General features: G+C 42.0%; 2 protein-coding genes across 12 annotated transcripts in view; both read right to left on the reverse strand.

Moving 5' to 3' along the window:
* Nucleotides 1-635: 635 nt before the first annotated feature.
* Nucleotides 636-9,519, reverse strand: LOC129186148 (proline-rich protein 36). Of its 2 annotated transcripts, none has more exons than XM_054784113.1 (3): nucleotides 9,373-9,519; nucleotides 6,530-6,771; nucleotides 636-4,417 (listed from the first exon to the last, which is right to left on the reverse strand). In XM_054784113.1, exons 1-3 carry the CDS (start codon nucleotides 9,419-9,421, stop codon nucleotides 3,026-3,028), a joined length of 1,683 nt encoding a protein of 560 aa, XP_054640088.1. In that variant the 5' UTR covers nucleotides 9,422-9,519; the 3' UTR covers nucleotides 636-3,025. The 2 variants fall into 2 exon arrangements, with proteins under 2 accessions (XP_054640088.1, XP_054640089.1); XM_054784114.1 differs by having other exon boundaries at nucleotides 867-4,417; nucleotides 9,205-9,519.
* A 594-nt stretch (nucleotides 9,520-10,113) lies between these two features.
* Nucleotides 10,114-24,881, reverse strand: part of dlgap4b (discs, large (Drosophila) homolog-associated protein 4b) — a 143,029-nt gene continuing 128,261 nt past the window's right edge. For 8 of the 10 annotated variants that reach the window (XM_054783324.1, XM_054783330.1, XM_054783327.1 and 5 more), the window contains 6 exons: nucleotides 21,172-21,593; nucleotides 20,731-20,819; nucleotides 19,279-19,769; nucleotides 17,569-17,660; nucleotides 15,229-15,399; nucleotides 10,114-13,256 (listed from right to left, as the gene is read on the reverse strand). In XM_054783324.1, coding sequence (XP_054639299.1) covers nucleotides 13,026-13,256; nucleotides 15,229-15,399; nucleotides 17,569-17,660; nucleotides 19,279-19,769; nucleotides 20,731-20,819; nucleotides 21,172-21,593 — 1,496 coding nt within the window. In that variant the 3' untranslated portion in view covers nucleotides 10,114-13,025. Of the gene's footprint in view, nucleotides 13,257-15,191; nucleotides 15,400-17,568; nucleotides 17,661-19,278; nucleotides 19,770-20,730; nucleotides 20,820-21,171; nucleotides 21,594-24,881 lie in introns of all 10 variants that reach the window. The other 2 variants (XM_054783329.1, XM_054783331.1) reach the window with 1 other exon arrangement.

Below are 24,881 nucleotides of genomic sequence, written 5' to 3' on the forward strand. Positions count from 1 at the left end.
GGCGGAGTCGCTGATTCACCACGGCAACGACAGCAGTGTACTTTCCCCCGAAGGAAGAGGAAATCCTCAGAGGTTTACGAGAACGTAAAAGAGCAAATAAAAAAAAAACAGAGAAAACACAGCAAACTATTGCAGAGGCGGTCTACGCTGATTTATGCTTAAGTAGCGCACAAATACACACTCACGGCTCCGCTGAAGACATAATTAAAATCCAAATAGTTAATTATGTTTGTTGATTGTTTAACAAATCGGGAGCAACAGTGTAGAGTAATATCTATGAACTCCTTATTGCTTTATTAGCACATCGCCATTACTCGCTGGGAACGTCAACAGCACGTATACTTCTGGTTTCCCCTCAAGCCTTCTGGGTAATGTAGAACACATGACCCCATTAACCCACACCTCCGAAAACGTCGCTGCGCTGTGATTATGAATCAGTTTAAATTTGAGGTGAAATTGACTGCAGATGTGAGTGAAATTGTTTAAATATGACTCCAGACTGTGCAACTCTTTTATTGTGTAGATGTGTATTTGTATTTATATTTATATGTGGGAGACTGTAAATGATCTAATAAATGATCTAATGATTGCAATATCATGTAAAATCATTTATCGACAATGATAGAAATGAATGACAAATGTTAAAATAATGAGTGGGTGTAGTTGAATGTGATAATGCGTAGTGGGCAGTGGAACAATTATTGGTTTCCGTTTATGTTGGCTGCTGACTGAGATAAGGGATGAGATGAAATGGATCCTGGACCTGAGCCTGGTCTGGAGCAGGCTAGCGTCACACAATACATTTCCATTGTACCTTATGCCAGAACATACCCAACTTTTGTACAACCGGATCACGGATAAGTTGAGCGAGGATAACCAAGATATCCCGGATGAATCCCTTATCCTATTCTTGTGCAACGGGCCTCTGGAAGAGATACCAGGAGACAGGCCAAAATAGATGGAAGAGGAGGGTAATAACCCAGCATCAGGACCCCTATTTTATGGTCAAACAGATCACCCAGGAACCCCTCCGTAACATCACCAGAGTGCCTTCCCAAAATGCTGTAGGGAGTCCATACAGGCAAGTGGAGGTCTTACACACTACGAATCCAGAATGCTTATTCTTTTTATTTTCTCAACAAATTTCACTTGGACATTAAGCTGGCAACCTAGAATTAGTCTGCTGCGAAAACAAGTCATCCAACAGTTACACAGAAGCAGTCAAACGTTTGGACACTAGCTCGTGCAAAAGTGAGTCCAAACATTTGACTGGTTCTGTTTCCTTTCAAGGACAACAAAAAACCAAAACATGCAGAATGTATGAAAAACTGAGCTTTTATTTCATTGAAATGCTTATACAAAACACACTTAAGTTTAAGGCGTATATTGCACAAACTATTAAGCTCATGTACAATACAAAAAAAACAAACAAACAAAAAAAAGGGCACATAATCCCTCACTCGAAGGTTTAAGGCACAGAAGCCCGTCATACTGCTAACGGTCAGTCATGGTTCACAACATGAAGATTTTGGAATGTTTGGCAGTGAAGAAATGACAATCTTTGAGATAAGTATCATGTCATTACCAAACTAAAAACATCTCAAACTTGAAAATATTTACAGACGTTACAATCTTAGCCAATTGGAATGTCAAGCATCTAAAACATACAAAATCATGCTACCTAAAAACATTCAGCCTATTTTTTCCATCTCGTCTCCAGAAACCACATAGTAGTAATTGTACAAAAATAGCACTTTCACTTTAATACTCAGTTCTCTACGTAAAACCTAAACCCGATGTGACCTGTGTAAAATGAGGTATACATGCACATCAGATGACAACGTCAACAAAACCTGAAAACGAGCGACAGTAATGAGATTTAAAGTGAACGTACTGGCGGAGAGGAGGACCAACGTCTAAAATAACATCTACACCCATGCGTACATCATCTCCGGCTCTTTGCATTTGCAACCTCAATGGGGACAAACTGGCCATGGTTCAAGGACTATGGTAAACAGGTTACAGACCTCACGCTCCTGCTACAGTATTTCTATGAAGTTCAGCCACACGCAAATATATTGCAGTTTTTCCTAAGACAGTTTCATGGAAACTACGATTTCATGAATGAGTTGACATTTCTAAAGCACAGATGAGGGGAAAAAAGACCCTTGTAAAGACATTTGGATTTCGAAAACAAGACCAATACTAAAGACTCCCTATTGGCTGGAAATATAAGATTTGACTTAAATGCGTCGCTTCAGTCAACCCCCCCTCCCAAAAAAACAGCATGATGTCATCGGGCGGCTCAATTTCACACCAACATTGATGTTGGTAAGATCCAATGTGACCTCCTTTTGTTCTACAAGCCCAGCAAACTGTACACTACAGATTAAGACAATAATACGGTTGAAAAAGAACCACAACAGTGTGGTTCGCAATGACAAATAATTGGAATCCCTTTGGCTAGAAAATAAAGACAAGGAGATGGTTGAGAGAGATGAACGGTAGCAAGAAAAAGCAGTCAAACTGCTTTGTTAAACAATTCTCTCCAGCTCAACCCCGTGGCAAAAAAAAAAAAAAAAAAAACATAAAATGAAAGCAAATCACTTGATTTGTAAAAATGAGGACTATGTTGTTAGTGTGATAAGGAATAAAAACTAATGTAACTAAAAAGGAAATAATACATTTTGTACATTCAAGAAAAGTTGCTACTGAAGATGCAAACTGTGCTGTTGGAGACCTTTACACGCAAAAATGCATAAAAACTGGTGCACTACAATGAACCTGGAATGTTCATTGAATGGCATGAAGGAGTTGCTACCAGCAGCTGCTTGATTCTAGAACACTTAAAACAAATACAAGTTGCATGAACCAGCAGCCTAAAATAAACCAAAACATTCAGAAATCTAAAACAAAGCCCTCTATTTCACAGGCACATGCTTCTTTTCATAAGGAGTGGTGATGAAAATACATTCCTTTTTTTTTTTTTTTTACAGCCATAAAAAAGGTAAGCACCCAGTTCCATTCACTGTGTGCAGGCCGTGTGTTGTGGGCCCCACACTGCGCTGGTGATGGGAGGCTTCACCACTTGGAGGCGACTGGGCTGCCTGGTGTCGGCATGGACCATGCTCCAAACGCTTGGCACCACCGCAGAACTCCTCTGTGTGCTACTGCTGCTTGTAGCGCTGGTGGGGAGGTGGGGAGAGAAGCCAAGGTGAGGCGGGACTGTTGACCTTGAGGACTGCAAGAGCTGAGGAGCTGCAGCTTGGCCGGAGGTAGAGACTGGGGAGGGACCAAGGGGGGGAGACACAGGCGGCTGAAAGGCCACTGGAAAAAATTGGGATTTGTGGAACGGCAGGTAAAGAGGGACAGTTCTTGGGGCTGTGAACGAGGCGATGGTTGGAGTGGGGGCAGATGGAACAAGCCGAACCTCTGGTGGTGATGCCTGGCTTGTGGCGGTGACGGAGGTAGAACTTATTGGTGATAGCACCGGAGCGGGCCTCGTCATGGGCAGTGATGCACTTTGAGGACTATTTGAGCCTGGAGTTGCATCTGGAGCAGCAAGATTTTCACAACTGAGCTGCCCAAACATCGAGTCGGGCACTGCAACCAAGGATGGCACGTGGGCTGGGATGACCTGCTTCGGGCTGGACGCCCGGACACCATCCTTTTCCAACGGACTCCAAATGACTTTGGTCATGGACAGGGGAGGCAGCCTCGGGGCAGAAACCAAGACTGAAGCTGGAGCTGGTACAGGTGTCACTGTAGTGACAGTTGGTACTGCCATAGCCTTCTCCATCAGACTCTGCACTCTGCAGGGATCCAAGACCTGCTGACTGTCCTCAGGTGGAGGTGTGGGGCCCATGTCACTTCGCGCCTCGACCTTGACAGTCTCTTTGAGGGTCTGACTCTCTTGGATCCTATGCAGGTTCTCCTGCTCTGCTGCCCTCTGTAGAGCTGCATCAACCAGAAGCCTCAGATCACTAAAGTCCTGGGTGGGAAAGAGCTCTGGGGGAGTCGGGGGAGGTGTGTTGAACAGCCCACCGGTTGGGCTAGCTGACGTGTTGGCCCCCTGCTCCTCCGCCTCCCTCAGCAGACTTTGCGTGTCCAGCCTCATCAGCGCCTGAACTGAGCCATCCTTCCCGGGATAGCCTGCTCCCGTCAGTATAGCAGTAGCGGTGTTCCCAAGAACACTGAGGTCCAAAGAAGGAGTAGAGCGAATGACAGACGGGCGCTGTTGAGAGGAGCCGGTGGAAGAGTGGCACTCGGGGGAGCTGCTGCCACCCCCAGTGGAGGAGTGGCCGTCACCCTTGGCGTTAAACTTGCGGGATATTGTGAACTTGGTGGGGTCTTTGCCATCTTTTCGAAGCAGGTCAGGAAGGAGGCGACGGCGTGCGTTGATGAACCAGTTACATATCTGAAATAGCGGAGGGATTTCACACATAAATACACGTGACATCATCTTACATTGAGCACCACATTCTTGGGATCTAAATAACGGACTAATCGATAAGAACTGTGCTGTGTCTTGAAGCAATTGAGGCTAAATGGTGTGTGACACTTGGCTGCAACCACCAGACGTGCTGATGCTTCGTCTCGGCTAGTTTGTGGTCATGACATACACTAGTTACGGGAAGTTGACTCCGCTATGGCACAACTCCCCCGAGCAGGATTATTCAGTTAAACATGACAAGCATTAAAAAGGAGTTCAGAAACCAATAATTGCAGTTCTTTTTTTGCCCCTTAGGTCAATCATGGAAATGTAGTCAAATGCCCATTCCATTTTACATTTCTATGCAAAATGTGCGGTACAACCTCCTGAGACAGATTGCAATGAAGAAGGCCTGAGCCACAGAGCGGCCAGGCAAAGACAGTACAGTGAACTGACTACGTAAGGAATACTGTACTTGTGGCTTGTGCATCTGTGTTGAGAGGAAATTTAAAAAAAACAACAACAACAACAACAAAAAAGTCTACTGATACCATAACACCTGGGAAAGGGCTGGATAAGCACTCATGGAGTCTGAAAAACATCAGGATATCCGTAGCGTTGTCTCTTACAGTACAGTAATTATACAAATACACATGAAGTCACTATACCATGTCTAAGCATGGACAGTTGAGTTTTAGATTCCAAACTGATTAAGCCGACCATTTGAAATCTTAAGCAAAAACAAACATTTCCAGCTGAAGCATATTTTATTTTTTCTATAAACATATTTTGAAAAATATTTTTTAAAAATGTATCTCATGACATGTGACAGGTATTACACACACACACACACACACACGTGTTTTGCCATGCAGATGCTAAGGTAAATGGCAGGTCACATTCAGCATAATGGCAAATGATTAAATAAAATATATTAAATAAAATAATTAGGCTGAAATTGTTTTTTTCCCCATTTTCGCCGAGCTGAAAACCTCCATTGCGGCCAAAGGATGAGTAGTTTTACTTATTTTAGTTTGAGTGAGTCATAACGTGGCTTCCTCTAAATGGTGTCTGGTTGACTTCCTGAGGTTTATTAAAACAAAAAATTCGGTAGGTTCCTGCCGATGCGAGTGCACGCACGTGTTTTCAAACTACATTTTAAGACCTACCATTCATTTTAACAACTTCAATAACTATGGTCGAATGAAATGGAATGAATAATTAAGATGGTTTTACGCTTGTGTGGCAGTTAAAATGTCACTTAAAACTTTTGCCTGTATACAGTTTTCCCTCGTTTATCATGTCAATCAATAAGCGAAATCTGCAAAGTAGCCAATTTAATATATATATTTTTAAGTCGGTAAAACCCCTCACCACACACACACACACATTTTCTCACATTTCTCCCTTGTTTAAACACACAACACCTTTGTTTGAATTTTAATGATCACCTTACAGGTCGGACACAAGAAATTCTTAAATGACTCACGCATATTTCACTACTGTGACCGTGCCTTTTAGTCCTGGTGCCGTTCCGCTGTACTGTAGCGTTTTTGTATCCTTAAAACATATTGCTGGAGTATTCCTCCTGTTGCAGTCCTCCTCCTTCGAAACGAAGATTCATTTACAAGCTAGCAATGACGCAGGAGACATGTCAGGGCGGCATGAAGGAGATTGATTGGCTGTAGGCCATTGTCCATCAGGACGCAGAACACAGTGTGGTGCAGACAGATGAAAGAGGGAAGAGAGACACTCAACTTCCCACAATGCAATTCTTCTTAAAAGGGTCAGGTTGTGTCTCTAACAGTTCAAAAGGTAATTAAAAAAATAAATCAGCGAAACAGCAAATCTACAAAAGGTGAACCGCGATAGTGAGGGAACACTGTACTGAATATTGGGGAAAAAAGGTGATTGTTTAGTTTCCATTGTCAATTTTTGTTAAACTGGAGGTTGATTTTCAAAATGAATCGTTTGGTTATAACACATATTACATATAACACATAGATAACACATATTCAAAAGGACATATGAGGGAACAAACAATATTTTTTTCCAAAAATAACAGTGACTGGAATAAATCAAACTGAAATTTCCTACCTGCAGCACGGAGAGGTTGGTCTGGCTGGAAAGACTGAGTTTCTCCTGCTCGGAGGGGTAGGCGTTGAAGCGGTGCTCGTACAGCCAGCTCCTGAGAATCTGCACCGCCTCTTTGGGCAGGTTGCCCCGACGACGGCGCTTCGCAAAGAGTCCCCTTCCTGACAGGTTGAGCGGGGAGCCGTCATCACTGTCCGACATGGCAGAAGAGTGCTCCTGCTCCATATGATGCTCTTCTTCCAATGCTGACACAAGGGACGGGAGATAAGATCAGTCAGCACAGCCATGTTTGTAGTGCTGCTTCCATGTGTAGTTGCTCTCATTTTGTAGTCCAATACAATGAAATGTACAACATTACGGTTAAATGGTGTACAACAGCGGGAGGTGAGGCAGCTTGAGAAAATGAAGAAAAACATTTTGCAAAGCTGCTAAGATGAATGCAAAAAAGCTCTGAAAAAAGTTTGGGTGAGTAGGAAAGTCCACAAAAAATCTGTGGTCTACAACTCTTGACAGCTTTTAAAATGATGCACAATTAGTCGAGTTTCATCTGTGTTGTTGGCAGTTTTGGGTGGCCAATGGAGGGGATCTTACAGTGGCCGACGGTCACAAACCCACAGCAATGTCCAAAAGCTCCCAACACAGAAATGGTCCACACCCAAAAGCACCATAAAAGGGAAAATACCATCACAAAAAACACACTCAAAATAAAAATTTGCTGTATAAATTGGTTGCTATATTTTAAAATATTACAGCCAGGTGTTTTCAAATTCCGCATCTTCCAAAGTCTGCCTGCTTTCTCCTGGGCAACCCTCACTTCGCAGCTTTTCCCTCATGTCTCATGCGGATGTTTTTTTTGGGGGGGGGGTCTTGGCCTTTTTGCAGCATTTTGCATCCTGTAGCGTTTATGTGAGTGCAAATTTTTTCTTTTGCAGCATTTCCCCGTACCATCGGTTTTATACAAAACAGCTAAGGGTATATGGAGGGGAAAAATGGATGGCTTTAAAAAAACAAAAACAATTATGGACAGAATTTTTGCAAAACTATGTGAGGGTACAGGACACACCTCCGGTCATAGCTAAAATCGGGTGGAAATGCATCATTTAATTCCCATCTTCAGCATTTGCGCATCCCTTACTGCACAAATGTAGAGGTATAAAGTGATACTGTAACTATAGGAACAAGTTTTCAATTCTGTGACGGTGTTTCGGCTGGTCTTTTGGAAATAAAATGCTAACATCCGGTCCTAGCTAGTGTTGCGGGAAACATGTTTTTCAGTATTGGTACCTGAAAATGAAATACATTGATTAGACATACATTGGATTCTTCCACTTGTGTGCACCGCTTGTCCTATAAGTAAACAGTCGTATCAGAAACCCAAATGTGCTGCTCTTAATTTGAAGTTTCAACGCAAACATCTGCTACTAGCTGATCTTGACACAGCACCACGTGCTTGCCAAAAGGTAGCTCACATATTTTTGACGACATCTAATCTAATTCCCAATCACAGTGTCACCATTGGGACTTAACAACTGATAATGGCCACTGAATCTGAGAAATGGTGTCATTAGTGTAACGACTTCCTGAATGGTGGAAGTAGCTTCAGTTTAGAAAGTTTCGCGAAATAACGCAAAACTTCTGCGAGATCTCGCAAAAGGTTCTCTGGCAAAAATTCGATTTTTTTTAAGCCATCATTTTTTTCTCCATGTCCTATCCGGGGCTCCGTGGTTTTAAGCTATTTGTGTGTTTTCTGTTTTTAATCATTTCTGTATTTGGACGTTGCTGGCGTTTGCCCCCGTCGGCCATGGTAGGATCTCCCTTGAAAATGGAACATGCCTGATCCCACGGGGTGGGCACCAGAATGCACTAAATGTCTTTCTCTGTGGCTGAGTGAAACCTGACCCCTGGGGCAGCGCCTGTCTTCACAAAGGAGATTGTGTGGTGTGTGCATATCAACATCACAGTAGCTGCTAGCCCAAGAGTCCATTGACCATGCGAAGAAGCAGCAGAAGAAGGTTGTTTTCACCTCATGCCAGTGACCGCAACGATAATAATAATTAAAAAAAACTCAGTGTAATGTTTTAGACTTAGAGTTTCCTTTTTCACCCCTTCGTGTTTTGGTGGATAAGTGTAACTCTTACATGTTCTGCTTCTTATTACTTCTTGTTGCAAGCAGTTTGCAATTGTAACACCTCATTGTCAACTTTTTGTTTACAAGCGCATGCTCCTTTCCAATGCGTCTGCGATTGGTAAATCTCCAGTCAATGAAAGCGTTATCTTTAAATAAAACGTTTGATGAAGATGAATAATAAAACCACACACAAAAATCTCAGCTTCGCGCGAGTCTTTTTGACCGTTAGCAGCACCAAGTTTGTGTGCTACCACGTTTCAAAGAAATAACAGTTTGACGGATAACGTTTGAAAATCACACACGGTTGGGTGGTTTTAGGCACAATGGAGGCAAATATGAATCCCCAAATAGACACCTTGTTTGTGTTTGCCTCTGGAGATAACTAGCTGGCTAGCTGTCCCTCCACAATCACACACAAACACGCTGCATTTTGGCTGGTGACGACAAAAAACTCGCATTCCAAGCAAAACCAACAGCAAAGACACATGATAGCTCACACAAACATACATATGGACAGTGTAAAGCGTTCAGATAAATGAAAAACATTTACTTCGCTTGAATGCTTTCATTCTTTGTTGATGGCTGTTGAGAGCACGCAGCTGTCCAAGTTGCTGCAGTGGCAAAGCGTGCCCGCGAGACAAACGACGGTTGACACAACGGCACTTTCTTCACACACGCTCAAGCCTTTCTTTCCTTCTTCTTCCACAAACTTAAATACCTCGCTGTTGTGGCTCTTCTTCCGCGCGAAAACCTTTGCCAGTTCCCATCCCAGTATCTGCTTTCTTCCGAGGATAAATGATTCCTTTTTGATGTGGCTTGGTCTTTTACCTGCGTTCAGCAACACCAGTCCTTTGCCAATCTTGACAGTCGCCGCTGGAATGATCCCGCCTTATCGACAGCTGTCAGCCAATCGCCACTCTCCATTTCGCCTCTTTCACGTCGGTCAGCCAATCACGGCGCTCATCTGGACAACAGCCAAGCTCTATGTCATTGTGACTGACGAAAGGACCATTCCATTCAAAACATGAAACACATGAGGTAGGAATTGCGTCTTGTTCAGCATAAAAGCCCGCTGCTAAATTAATACTGTTTATTTATAAAACCATTGCTGTGATTGCATTCATCTTCGGATGACACAGCCACACACTGGATGGCTTTACGTAACACTACCAAATGTTATATAAATAGTAAAAGACATCGACTGCACAATATCATTATATCGATTGGTGTAATATCTAGTGGACGTGTCTACTATGTTCAACCTTAAGTGTTAAGCGTGATTCCTTGTGATTTACAATAGGTTGATGACATAAAAAGTACCCTAATCTTTAACTTGCCTTTTCCTCAAGAAATTGATACTGGTATGGTATGGTTTCACTATACAGAAAAGTATCAACCATTTTTTGAATCAAAGCAATAAAAGCTTCAAACAAACAAATAAATGCAGCAATGACAGACCTTTTGAGAAAGTAATATTTTCATTTTATTGAACCTTATGCCTTTCCATCAAACATCTGAACAACCTTGAAATAGTATAAATAGATCTACAGCATTGTAAACAATTATATCCTTCTGTCTAACTTATATACAGTGTTACTTTAAGAAGCACGGGGGGAAATTGCAATATTAATTTTAATATCAAATTATGATTTCCATCTGCACGTACAGTATACTTTTATTAAGAGTAAGATTAGCGACATGGTTAATAGGCATTTTTAAGAAAAACACACCCACGCACGCAGACAACCCACATCCGACAGATTATAATACAGAACACTCAGTTTACTTAATTAAAAGTGCTTGCTTGATAAAATATGTCTTTAATGTGTTTCAGAAAGGTTTTTTTTTGTTTTTGCTACATCATCTCTTGTGGTGAGGCTCTCCCCCTCACCCCTCCAAAGCAAAGATGCTAATGAACTTTTAGTTGTTGCAAGCAGGCCTTTGCAATACTGTATGCAAGTGGTTGAGGTATACTATCGCTATATATGAGTGTGTTTTCTTATTAAATATGTGATGCAAACTGGAGTGGCGACAAAAAGACATATTAAAATTGAATGGATCGGAGAATGCGTTAAAATAAGAAAGCCCGGCTTCAGTCAAGCCTACGTGGGGTCATTATTAAAGTGATTATCAAGAGGACCAACGCACCCCAGAGTGCAGTTGTTTTGGAGCCTACTCAGGAAATAGATGTAGGTGTGTCCGACAGATATCTGCAGCCAGCCAATTGTGTATTGGAAAGAGTCCTTGTTGAAATGTATGAGATCTATTTCCCCCGCCACATTATGTGGTAATCTAACTAGTGTTGGGGAGTGCGGAAAATGGCAAAACAAGAAGATATAGTCGGTGCATATACAGTACAAGCTCTTACTGCACATTATAATGCCAACAAAGCTGGACTGTCACTGTTTTTCCTGTTGGATTTGCTCATACAGGATACAGCACAGTCCAGCACAGATGAAAGGTATAAGACAGCCACACTGTTTGCTTATTTCAAGAAAACTCATGTAACTTGACAGACATCTCTTTCCTAGCAGTCAGAAATCAAATCAAGTTGACGAGAGATTCAAAAGCGCACACAAACGATCGCTAGGTGCTAACGATGCTGTTCGCCTCAGTCAAAAGGAAGAGGCATTCACTCAGGAACAGGCAATTGACACCCTTGAGCCTTTGCCCTGCTCATCCCCAGCAGGCAAACAACAGCAAACAAAAGCCAACCATTAAATGGTGAGCTCTTACCAAGGAGAAAGAAAAGTGCTCATTGGGGCATTTCCAAGTCAAAGCCCCGGGCTGCATTTTTGGGCTAAAAGTGGCGGATGATCAAGAAAGTAAAGCATGAATTGACATTGCAGCAGTTTGACTGAACCCATTAGACAGAGGAAGTGTGGTTTGTATACCATTTGTGGAGATAAACTAGGACTGGAAGACATGTAAACAACTGTGGTGCTTTGTTTAAATGAGGGCTGTGTTGACTTGAGGGATGTCAACTGTATGAGTAGTGTGAAATTCTGCTGTGTAATTACAAGACGTGGAGCAATATTGATTGTAGTGTGACAGAAGATCAACTTTCGTGTTGTTTGATGGTGTGAATACAGTATCTTATCTACCTCAGCCAAAGATTATAATGACACTGGCTTTGAAAGAGCACCTCAAAATGATCTCAAACAAATCAGTCTTGTTTATTAAATAGTTAAATTAAATAGTTTTGGGCAAGTGACCATACACACCCTTTTATAAGCAAGCTTGCAGCAAGCACTACCTCCTGCTGACATTTAAGATGAATTTAACTAAGTGAATTCATCTTTGGCGTTGCAGTCTTCCTGCAATATGCAGCACTTCAATATATGATGCAAGCACATCTGCTCATGAATGTCATACTTTCATTAAGTAGGCTTTTTTTTTAAATTAATGCGTACAGGTACTTTAGATTTATATGTTTTTCATGAGGGGCCAGTAGTACTTGTTGCACAGAAATCTACCAACTAACCATGAGTGATAAAGTACGTCGCCAGGAAAGAGTATTATCCTTCATACTCATACTCTAAAAATCTGAACACAGATGGAGAAGCATTGTACAAATAATTGCAACCTGCTCAGTGCTTCAACACACGGACATGTGTGTTCATTGAAACTCATTAAGAAATCAACCTGTATAAATCCTTACCTCGCTCTTTGACACAAAACATCACGACAGACACATAAGCACTAGGAAATATATAAATACCCCTTCAGACCTGACTTTCATTTTCATCATATCACAGTTCAAAATACTCATAATAACCTGATCTGCAGTAAGTATGTAGGAGCTTTTACAAAAGAAAGGATGAATGAAGTAAACAAATCAATATAAGGAAGACATACATACATGTTTTTGTGTGTGCATGTAGTTTGTATGATGGCCACAAGGCGGTGTTGTGCAAAGCTACAAAATGGCCAGTCTGGGGACAACTGAACTGTGGCCTCTAAATACATCTTATAGCCAATGTAGAACACATTTTTGAAAATATTTAGAGGATGTGATAGTAATACAGTTGTTAAATGCATTGTCTATGATATATATTAGTAAGGACAAGGTTATTCATTGGCAGCTTTCATAATACTGTTTGTAAAGTACACAAAAGTTAATGTGTGTCATTTTCTGTTTGATATACAGTATATGAATGGAGTTGATGCCTTCAGGACCAGCCTACAAACTGTGCAAGTAAGCTAAAATCAACCCCCACTCTGGCCATGGGGAATTTGGCTTCTCCTCCCCCACTCTATCCCACTTTGTCATTTGCATTGCAAAAGTGTCCCTCTTCCCTTTGCAGGTATTTTTCAGCCACACGTATCCATCCTATGATCTGACCTTACATTCCTTTCTTACTGTCGCTCTCAAAGGCGAGTCTGTGCTTCTGGGACGTAGATTTCAATGCTGTCTGCACTCTCGGTGGCAGAGTTCTGGCGAAAAGAAGCGGCCTTCTTGGCAGCCAACAGACGCTTGCGAGCCTCTTGTCTCTGCTTCTCCGCCGAAACCGAAGAAGAGGTGGAAGAGGACTCTGTGCTCTTCTCGCGGCACAGCGAGGGCCGTCCTTTACCAGCCTTCTTTGGCGCCTTCTCTTCGTCCTGTAATGATGACACACAACAAATAAGGAGGAAGCGTGATGAGAAAAGAGAAAAATCACAAAAAAACACAGAGACAAAACATAAAGTGGGTAGACGGGACGTTGACGAAGAAGACAACAGTGCTGATCAACAGCTGGCAAAATAGGAGCGAAACAGTCAGTTTTTAGACATTAGGTGGTAACATGAACTGATATGGACATGAGATCAAACGTGAAGCACAAGACATACACAATGCAAAGCATCATAAAGGAAAGGCAGTACATACTGCACATACAAATTCAGGATGGCCATTCACACATTTCACATCACAGAACGGTCAAATGATTACTCATTTTGCAACCAACCTCACTGTGCTAATACAGTAAATACACTCTTTTTGCGCGGTCTACGTTCCAGGAGCACAAGTGAATGACGAAAAACTACAAGTAATTGAGGCGTCCAGTTGGAGGTGCCCATAAAAATGTCTGTTTCACACGTGGCTCGCTCCAACTCCTCCAAACATTCCCGCTAGCTTGACGTTGACATTCTCCTCCGATTTCAAGTGAACAGTTGCAATAAAAGTTCGATTAGATTCAACTCCAGAACCTCCCCTTTGCTCTTTAACTGTCATTGTTCACTCGTGACACAATCCAGGCTTAAGCTCTAATTATGCCTCAAACACTTATTAAACGCATTTAAAGTATAAAATGTAAAGGTGCTCATCACTAATAAATGAAATAAATAAAATTAGGACTGTCAAAGCAAGTGCTTCCGTAGCCAAACTTTTGCGTCTCATAGCACACAACTATGGTGCATTCAAGGACTACAAAACAAGGTGCAAAATCTCAATGCTTGAAGAAAAAAAAAACATTCAGTGAAGCATAAAGACATACTGTAAACCTGTAAAACTTGCGGCCTTTCTAACAGGGGTACATGTATGTTGTACATTTTAACCGTATTATCACGTATTTAAAACATATTGCAGACTTATAGTGAATGAGATGTCTTTTCTGTGGAAATAATGGCCTATTTTCAGAGGAAAAAAAAAAAAAATTGACCAATAAGCCTCTAATTTGCAGGAATGCTGAATCGCATATGTATGGGGATCCACTGTATACATTTTTGAAAACAGGAAACACCAGGAGTGTGCCTTCCACAATTGCAGCTTTATACAGTATATGCCCTGTGTGCTCTGCAGGTGATGTGTGCTGTGTGTTAATGAAGTACCATGACACCTAATGGTATCAGTCATAGCTAGAGTAATTACAGCCACCTACTGGCACCGCCTATTGTTTTTTTTCCCCCGACGGCAAATCGGAATCTATCAATTGGGCACAGTGTCTGCACCCATTTGAGAAAATATGGTATAAAGGTGTGGTAAGCACTTTAACTTTTCCATTTGGTTTAGCAGTTGCCATTTTAGGCAGTGAAGTAGCTGGGCCTGAATTACTTCTGCCCTCTGGTGGTTGTTGCCAAGTAGTGCATTAAATGTGCAAGACGCAGCGACAACGGAACATAACGTTTTGATACAAAGGCAAATTTGACGTGATAGACAGAATCACAAAACATTATGCCCATCCCGTATAATACAAACACACACCTGACTAAACAAGTAGTTACAAACAGTAACCAACACACGCACAAGCACACATATTTGACAGAGAAGGAGCAAGAGTGCATTCGGTGACCGGAGACAGTACATGTTAGCCATGCTCCACTGCAGCTGCAACACATGCATGCTCAAAGCAGGGCTTCACACTTAACACACACCAACAACTGCCCTCTTTGAGATGAATTGTTCCATGCATGCCTAAAGGGATCTCTGTCCAATTTCTATTGGACGTACACAGTATATCCCACAAAGTGACAGGGTGTCAAAGAAGAGGGGGGAAAAGAAAGTGGGAGAAATGGTGGTGGTGGTGGGAGGAGAGAGGCCGGTTTCGGCGGCTTTCCTACCCCAGCCAGGGCACTGGGCAGCAGGGGTGGGAAGTACCTTCCGCTCAGGGGGCGACTGGGCAGCCACAGACAGCACAGGGTGCCAGTCATTGGACTTGAGATGGTAGAGCTCATCAAACTTGAGGCTGATGTCCTCAATGGAGAGCTGCAGCAGGTCCCAGAAACCCGCCAGGTCCTGAGGTGTGGGCCGAGGATTGGCATTCACATTCTGTCCAAAAGAGGGGGAGGGGCATGGAATAAATGACCATCAGAAATAAGGAAGTTATATTAGTTTGTATGAAATAGATTAGAACACAGTGAACAGAAAACATATAAACTCAGTCCTGGCCTCCTTACACTGGCTACCTGTTAATTACAAGATCCAATTTCAAATTCTTCTTTTGGTTTTTAAATCACAGAATGGTCTGGCTCCTTTGTATTTATCCGACTTATTGTCTGTTTATGTTCCTGCGAGAACAATGAGGTCCAGCTCACAGTTGCTTTTAACCGCTTCAAGGTCTAAACTTAAATCTCAGGGTGATAGGGCTTTTTCTGTTGCAAGTCCTAGACTTTGGAATACCCTGCCCCTAAACATTAGATCTGCACAAACGCTGGAGCATTTTAAATCCTTATTGTTACCTAAGTGTTACCTTTATGGACTGGCTTTTAACACAGGTTAGCCTGAGCATTGTCTATACTGTTTTATTAGCATTATTTTTGTGTATCGTTTTACTGTGTTTTTAAAAAAAATTGTACTGTACTTTGGGGACCCTGTATAAATACTGGCACGACACAGAGACGGCCAGGTGGCTGGCCCACAGTGACATCAGCTCTTTTCCATCCTCTGACTGGTTGATCAGAGCACTGTTCAACTACGTAGCCAAGTTACGGCCACAATTACTGAGGAGGACAAATTGACATATTTGGTGAGTAGATGTATTTTATTTAAAAGTTTTAGGTTCGTCGGTTAAATAATGATTCTGAACTGCTCCGAATGATGTTTTAGTGTAGATGTTCGGACTTGTCTGCACCCTTAATCACCGAGCCATTCTGTTTACGGTCGTTGGAAGTCAACTTCATGGCACACCTCATGCTTAGAAGCGATCCGTGTTGACAATTTAGTGACTTTGTCTCTATATTTAATGAGTGGGGTGCACATTAAAAGTGTTTCTTGCGTCATGCTCTTATTCAATAATTAAATACAAGCGGTTGATAAAGGCGAAGTAAAACCCACTAAAAGTGGAAAAATAGAGAAAAAAGGCATAATGAAAGCAGAAAAGCCCAAAAATGTTGACGGTAATAACTAATAACAACACAAAGATTTGTCTTTAAAAATATGTATAACATTTTCTTTTAGCCTTTTTAGAACAATTATAAACATCAAAAGAAGCTCCCCTGGACATTCCTGATGTAAATAGACAAAGACAGGTAGATAAGCCAAAGCAGTGAGCTGGCGTTGTTCAACTACAAGCTGGAACTATTAATGCTGCACTTCAGCCAATAAGGAACTTACATGTACTACCTGGCAGCTATATAATGTAAAAGTTAGTTTTTCTAAGCAGCTAATTGGCATAAGTGGCAACGGATATTGGCACAGGGGGCTGTGGTTTGAATCGCAGTAAAAGTAAATGGCAACTTATGGCAATATATAGTATATTATTATTACCATTTTCAAAAAATACTAGCCCTCACAAGAAAAATTCTGTCTGGTCGAGTCCCCACTGAAAGCTCAAGTACCAAAAGCACCGCCCGCCACTGGATGCAACACACTTGAACTGTGATCCCACTCAGATATTTGGTACACCTTCCATACTTCGCACTAGAGGGAGCCATACTTACAGGCTGAAAAGGGTCTCAGCTCTTAATGGCCACACAACACACAGCTGTTGGCTTGAATTATTATTTTTTTGCTGCATGAACTGGCTGAGGACACTTGTGATCATGATCAGTGGTCTATGCCATCTGACATTGGGGTGAAGGAGAGGTACAATCAATCACAGGAGTGACAGCAGTCTTCAGTTAACCAGTTAACCCATGTTTTTGGGATGTGGAAAAGAACCCACACAAGCACAGAGAAGCCATTAGCTGACACAAAATTAAATCAAGAACATTCTAGCTATGAGATAGCGGTGTGGGATGCTGATTTAAGTATCATGAGTTGCAGTTGGCTTCGTTTTCCATAAGGCCGCCACGTCACTCGAAAAGAATGGCTTAATGGCTTATTATAAGCTACTTTTATTTTGTGCTGGTGAGCCACCAAGTGCCTCCCCACACAAAGTCCAAGCCTTTATATGTATCAGAACAATGCATGTTTGACAAAAATCGGAATAAATGTAATTCAACACTGAGTTGGCATTGGTTCAATAAGTACGGGCGTTGGTGCAAAGACAAAACCCACCAAGTTTTGTTCACAAAGCCCCCGGAACTGCTGGAACTTCTGGGAAATTAAGAGCTGGGCACTTCCGACTGCACTGCGGACCTTGCCCAGTACTACACAGACAAACATATAAAAGACAGATAAACACATATATGTAAGTATAAATGTTATAGACAATGTAGACAATACAATCAATAGTTACTGACAATGAATATTTCTGAATATTGAGGTCTGCCTATGCAATTCCCTGCTCAAGCGACCTCACTGGTGGGTGGGAAGGGAATATGTAATCGTATTTGAGCAATGTTATCCTCTTTGAAGTCATCTAAGCTTATATAGATACTCAAGGCCTTGGCCAATCAGCAGTGCTCTGTCAAAACTAGGACAAACATCTGCTCTGACAAAATTCTGACTGCAATCCAGTGATCGGTCAGGAAAGTTATGGCAATGTGAAAACAGATTTAAGACTCAACTTGGATGCACGGACTGCATGGCACGATCAAATGTGTTTTTGCGTTTGTAAAACAATAATGGGGAAAGACGATCTTGTCCCATGCTCACTGTACATTTGGTTAACTTTGTCATGTTTTGAAAGGCTGATGTTGACACACTAATTTAATCTGGAGGTTTAATCGGGTCCAGGGTAGATTTGTGTAATTCCGGGGATTATAGGCGTTCTTGTGTGTGGTAGCCCCAGGTATTACTGCTTCATCCCCTCCATGCTGTGTTTGTCTGATCGAGCGATTGTATGGTCTAAGGCCGAACTCGAGACCTGAGCCCTGACCCACGTGACAAGGTTAAACAGCAAGTGATCGCTGCAAGGGGGCTCAATATTTGGGTTAATTCAGAGGGTGTGCACGTGTTTGATTTTAATAGATTTTTGTTTTTACTGCAGTATTTATGATTTAAATTTCTCATGACACCAAAACGCACGTTAATCTTATTATTTTTGCCGTGCAAAATCATATTGAAAGGCATATTTCCTGTGTTAGATGTGTGCTCAAATGTTGCCATATTTAGCCTTTTTTCCATTTTTCACCAATGAAAATCAGTCCTGTTCCTGGAGACGAAGGAGGAAGTACTTTAATCACTTTGAGAACCCTCCCTCTCGGAAAGTACATTTTTTGTTGATTTTCTGTTGTTGTTACATATTTTTTGATATTCTACCATTCATTGTGCATTCTTTTGTTCGAACACTTGAGCAGGCGGCGTAAGTCTGTTCACATTTTCAAAAGATGCCATTCTCCGCGTCAGATTCTTCGGTATTATGTTGGGCACATTTTGACAACAGTTGTTTTGATAATGTGCCTCAGATAAAGGAAAGTTTGAGACTGTATGTGTATTACCGGAAGGTGCTTCTATCATCAGCTGTTCTGACTATCTTTCCTTGACCCAAACCGAGAAAAACACAAGCACTGGCGCAGAAGGAAATAAACAGTAAAAAATGTAGAAGATGTTCGACCGTGGAAAAGCATGCCAACCCAGAGCGACTTTGTATATACGTACCTAAAAGTCCATATGCTTATTTATCAAATACAGTACTAATCTAGCAACACAGGAACAGTGTACCGGTAAGTCTCGTATTGGAGGAAGTGTCCATGCTGTGTCAAAAAACATCCTCAGAGCTTTGTTTAACACACAAAAAAATAGTTTTGATGCAGCAAGGAGGACATTGAACAAACAAACCCACATTATCCTAGCCATGAATACAACATGTCGGGCCAGCCTTACCCTCCTCTGAGAGCTGGTTGTCTTTGGTCTCCTGATCCATCTGTTGGCACCATCCTTCCATGCGTCCCGTTTCTGCTTGCAGTAGTTTCAGGAACCAGTGGCCATCTCTTCGACATAACGTGCCCCCTCCACTAACACTTTGGGGGGTACTGCTGCTGCTACCATTCCCGCTCTCCAGCCAGGGTTCTGGGGGTGGTAGTGATGAGGGGTCCAGAGCTGGATCAAGGCTTTCTGAGAAAGAGGAAGAGCTACTTCGCGTGGTGGAGCGGTTGAGGATCTGCCTTGGAGGTGGCGGGGAGGAAGCTTCACCAGTGGTGTCGCCGTTGTCTAACGAGTCCTGTCCGGGAGGGGAGCTCAAAGACTGGCTGGCACTACTGACCATGACTTTCTTCTCAGTGGGTTTAGCCTGACTAACGTTGGGTTTGACAGGGATGTCCTGCGTATATGAGTCGGTGTCTTGTTTGGAGGCCATGCTAGAAGGATGAGTGGGTCTGAAACAAACGGCCAAGAAAAATGGTGAAAAGAAGCCCTGTAGAACTTAAGAATACAAAGATTAAGTATACAAAGTATACAAAAAAAAAAAAAAAATCAGTGGACAAAAAAAACAAGCACCAGTATTCAGAATTGTCTCTCTAGAGCGCTCATTAAGTGATCACTTTCCAAGAGAGCCATGCTTTTAAGTTTAAGATGCGTTCGAAGCTAGAAGGGCATGAATTATGTCATCGACATGAAAAGCTCTCCACCGGTAATTCAGTCAGATGATAAAAATGACTGAGAAAAAAATGAGAGAGAAAGCAGTGCAAAAGGCCATACTATGGGAAGTGTTGAAAGCAAAAACAGACACAGAAGGGAATGTCAAAATGCACAAACGTTACGGCATACAACACAAACTGGGTAAGAACAGTGTAACAGATGACAAAAAGAATGAACAGAATTCATATAGCAGCCTGTGCTGACGACAAGGGTCGCGTCACCAAAAGATTCATGCAAGACAGTAGCATCAGGCATTATTTAGAAAAGCATGCAAACTATAAGGTGGGATAATAAATGACACCATACTGACATGAAATCATACCACTGCATTCCTGTTACATAATATGGATAGTATTGAGACATTATCGCTTCAAAGGGACCGTAAGCAACTCGCTCCAAATTACATGCAAGCATGTTTAGATGAGTTGCACAGTAGGCTCAAAAGTTGATTTTCCCTTCCTCGAGATGTAATAGTGTCTCAATATTTATCCATATAATGCATAAAAGTCAGTTGTTCACAGGTGAATTGGATTTTTGTTCAATTTCAAATGCCAAATGTTATTAAAACATGGAACTGTTTATCACAAATGTAACCAAACCATACGCATACCAGGAATGTGTTTTATGAACAGACAGATTTGTGTGTGCAGCTATAATATAAATTCCTCACGTTGTTACAAGGACAGGAAGAGGACTTACTGCCACCCGTCCTCCACCTGTACTCCGATGGACTGAAACTTGGCAAGTGGTGGGGTCTCCTCGCGTGGAACTTCTTGTATACAGTCAACCTCAGAACAGAAAATTAACACAATTCAATTATGTGGAATCATGGCTTACTTAAATGCACAAAGACTGTGTTAAAATGAATTTTTCCATCTGTTACCAACTTCAAGCCTATTTCTGTTTGCTTTTCTTTGAAAATGTCAAGTTGAATTATTATTCTGGCTGCGTGTTGTTATTGTCAGACACTGGAAAATTGAGGGAGGGACTGTTGTTTTAGGACATGCAGAACAGGAAGAGCCAAATATGGATTGTCTACCCCCTACATCATAGTATTTGGACAGCTTACGTAAACATTTGAGCCGACTACATGAGATGAATATTAAGGATGATGGGGAATGTGTTAAAAATGTGACCTACCTGGATGCCAATGGACGAGAGTTTCCGTCTGGGCACTGGAACCACAAGAGCTTCGTCTGTGTCCGAGTTACTCAACCCTGACTTCATGGATTCATGCTGGACGATCGAGTTGCTTGTTTCAGTGGAAGCGTTGGCGGTGGTGGGGGCGAGCGGCTCTCTTGGGGTGGCGATAGGAGTGGGGATAATGTGTGGAGGGCGAGGTATTCCCCGTGCTAGGCTGTTGGCGCGGGTGCTGTCAAGGCTGTCGGATGAGTTGCTGTGTGCGTGGCTAGACTGGCTGTTGACCTCTGACCTTTGTTCCAAGTAATTGTCCTGTGCGGATTCCGTGCTGCTCTGTACTGTTACAGAGATGTACGGTTTGGAGGTTGTGCGTGGCGGCACTGGCGGGGGAGCGGCCTTCTTACAGGTTGTGATGCATGAGACTGGAGGACAAAAGAGGGGGGGAGAGACACAAGCAAAACACATTAAAGAGTGAAATCAGAACATTCAAAAGTCTACGTTAACATCTTCAATAATTCAATAACATTCTCAGGTGACGTCACAAATATATTTCTAGACAATGCACTTATTAAGGTGATAAAGCATGTTTGTTTTGTTTACTTTAGACTTTGTCCTACTTTCCACCAGTACGGAATGCAGCATATCAATAAGGGTAGGTTAACATGACAACAGCCTACTTCAGACTGGAAGGTTTTCCAATCCCTGTTCGCATTGACTTGAAAATTCAACTGAAAACAATGTAATGCACATTCCAGGCCAGTAGTTGGTGATATCACATTGTAAAAAAACATTAAGCTCATGTGTACCAATTTCTAGCTTTTTACTATGTATGGTATGAGTGTAACAAAATATCAATATAGCAAGCTATTGTGATATTTAACCTTATAATGACTTATCAATAGTCTCACTCAGAGTATTACAAAAAAATTAAAAATGGCCGCTATAAAAAAGTCTTTCACAGTTCGTCCTCAGTGAGTCGAGTCACCATTTTACATGTCATCTAGGTGGCGCTCCTTGCAAGAGTGGCAGAAAACTGGGCAGAAGTCCCAGAAGAAGAGAATGGTCATTGAAAGATTCACACTCACATTCATACCTATGGACAATTTAAATCTCCAATTAACCTAACATGCATGTTTTTGGAATGTGGGAGGAAACCGGAGTACCCGGAGAAAACCCACACATGCACGGGGAGAACATGCAACTCCACACAGAGCGGAGATCCGGTCTACCCAATCTCCTGACTGTGTGGCCAACATGCTAACCACTCGGTCACTAATACTATACTACACTAATTATTAGGGTTGGGTGATTAATTGAAAAATAACCAAACCGACATTTAGAGCTTGTAATCAACGTAAAACTGCTGTGTCGGTTATTTTGTTTTTTCCCCCTGAAGTTACACGACAGGCAGCCAGGGGACGCAAAGCATCAAGGCTGCCACAACCCCGACAGAAGAAGTAAACACGTGACACTACCCCATCCAGCCTGACTGCCAGTGTTGCCAACATGGCAACTTTGTCGCTAAATCCGGTGACATTCTAAAACCCCTTGACGACATATTTTCTCAAAAGCGACCAGCGACAAATCTAGCGACTTTTTCTGGCAGTTTTCTGGTATTTGGCGACGTAAAAGTGAAAGCACATATTGATCTGCTGTTTCTGTTCTCACTGAGCAGCAGCAGGTGCTGCTAAGCGGCCCGCCCCGCCCCAAAGCAGTCAGTGCACAATCAGCTCCTGTGGCACACTGACAGCATGTTTAGTAAAAGCATCGTTATGATTATGGGACATTTTTTGTCATCCAAAATATATACTTGAATGTCTGCTTGACACCTTGCATTCTCACTTCTCTTTTCATTTTCATCAAGGCAAGTTCTCCATCAAATTGTTAGTAAAACTATAATAATCACATGCATGGGAAATTGTGTAATAATACCATGAGGTTATATTCATATTTATATTCATATATATTGACAGTTACAAGTGTTATAACTGCAATGTGGCCCTCAATGAAAACGAGTTTGACACCCCTGCTTTAAGTGATTCCCAAAGCTTTCTTGATATCTACAGAGTTTGTATCCGTACCAGTAGATAAAGATAAGCAACCAATTGAAGTTATGCAACTGACACAGCATTGCTTTACATTCAGACACAAAAGGGAAAGACTGAAGAGTTATGCAGCGTCTGGGGAAAAAAGGGTCTGTAGTAGCCTACTTTCTTCCAAGTGGCCATAGAAATCCCATCATGCTCCACGCACACCAAGACCAAAGTGTGATGCTGCCAAGCTAAAACCACCAGCCCAAACGGGGAATTTTACAGCACCATTAGAAATGCTACAGTTCACACATGAACCCTCGGACCGAGTCTTTATGTGACACGGCAGTGGGAAAGTCATGGAAGCTGTACAAGACCACAGGAGCGTTATTACATTTAGGTTTTGTGTTATGTTAGACACACTGCTGTTCCCTGATATGGGTTTTGTGTCACATGTGAAAATAGGTTAACATTTACATTTATAAGTAGCTTTTTATTAACTGATATCCACTTTTCAAGATATTCCAGACTACATAACAGAGACAGAGACCGCCGCAGAACAAGTTGTCAATCGGGGCTGTCATAGCCTTAAAAATAGAAGTCTCTACCTCAATATAAAAAATAAGTACTGTGTATCTTGTGGCTGTTTTACTCCAGATTCCCACAAGTGCGAATGTCATCATTACCGCTGCTGCTGTCCTACATGTTTGCTGAGATACAGATACTGGTAGAGTGAAATTTTGTCTTCATGGACCTTGTGCCAGTAATGCTGGCACAGAAAAATATTTTGGAATGTACAGCTGACCAATGTGATGAGCTACACCCTTGAAACACAGCAGCAATGTCTCAATTACCACTTAAAAGTGGGGATGGGCTTTGGACGTTCTGAACACCTGCTTCCATGTCAGTGTAGTACTGATCAGAGTGATGCTGCCTGGAAGATTTGTCATAATGTGGTTGTAGCTCATATAGGCCTTCTTTAGACTACAGTTTGAAGATTCAACAAACAGAATCAAAAGCACGCAGACTCCAAGTGATCACAACAACGGCGGTTAGCAAGGAGCAGGAGTGATGTTGGCTGTGTGGCAGTATTTTTCATTCAAGCCTGAAAAAGAGGTTGCGGCTGAGCTGTGCAAAACTTGTCATGCACAAGTTTCCCGTGGTGGCACACAACTGGGAAAGTTTAATATCACAAACCTCATCGGGCATTAGAAACCAGCGTCACAAAAAAACGGCAAGATTTTTGCAAGTCCACGGCTCCTTCAAACATCCACCGCTGTTTGAAGCATTTGCAAAGCGCAAAAAAATGGTGAGTAATGTAGGGTTTTAACTGCTTTATTGAGCACCACAAGCCACTCTACATTATGCTTATTATGGGTCTGTTCTCATACCTACTGTTGCTGACTATTCTCTGAGTAATATCACTTGATCAAGCCTTTCTTTTCTAGCATTCCACATGACAAAACAAGTAATAAAAGTATGTATGATTCGTGCTGGTAACGGATTGTTGTCAGAACCAGCCAATATTCAAGGCTGCTATATCGGTATTGTGACGGAAGTGAAAACGTTGTAACGGGATATCCCTACCAGTCAGTGCGATACATCCCGCAGAACGCACAACCATTCACTGATCACAAATGCAAAAATAATACACATAAATCTAAGAAAATGCAATCAACG

Source organism: Dunckerocampus dactyliophorus, chromosome 8 (genome assembly GCF_027744805.1).
Source record: "Dunckerocampus dactyliophorus isolate RoL2022-P2 chromosome 8, RoL_Ddac_1.1, whole genome shotgun sequence".
NCBI lineage: Eukaryota > Metazoa > Chordata > Actinopteri > Syngnathiformes > Syngnathidae > Dunckerocampus > Dunckerocampus dactyliophorus.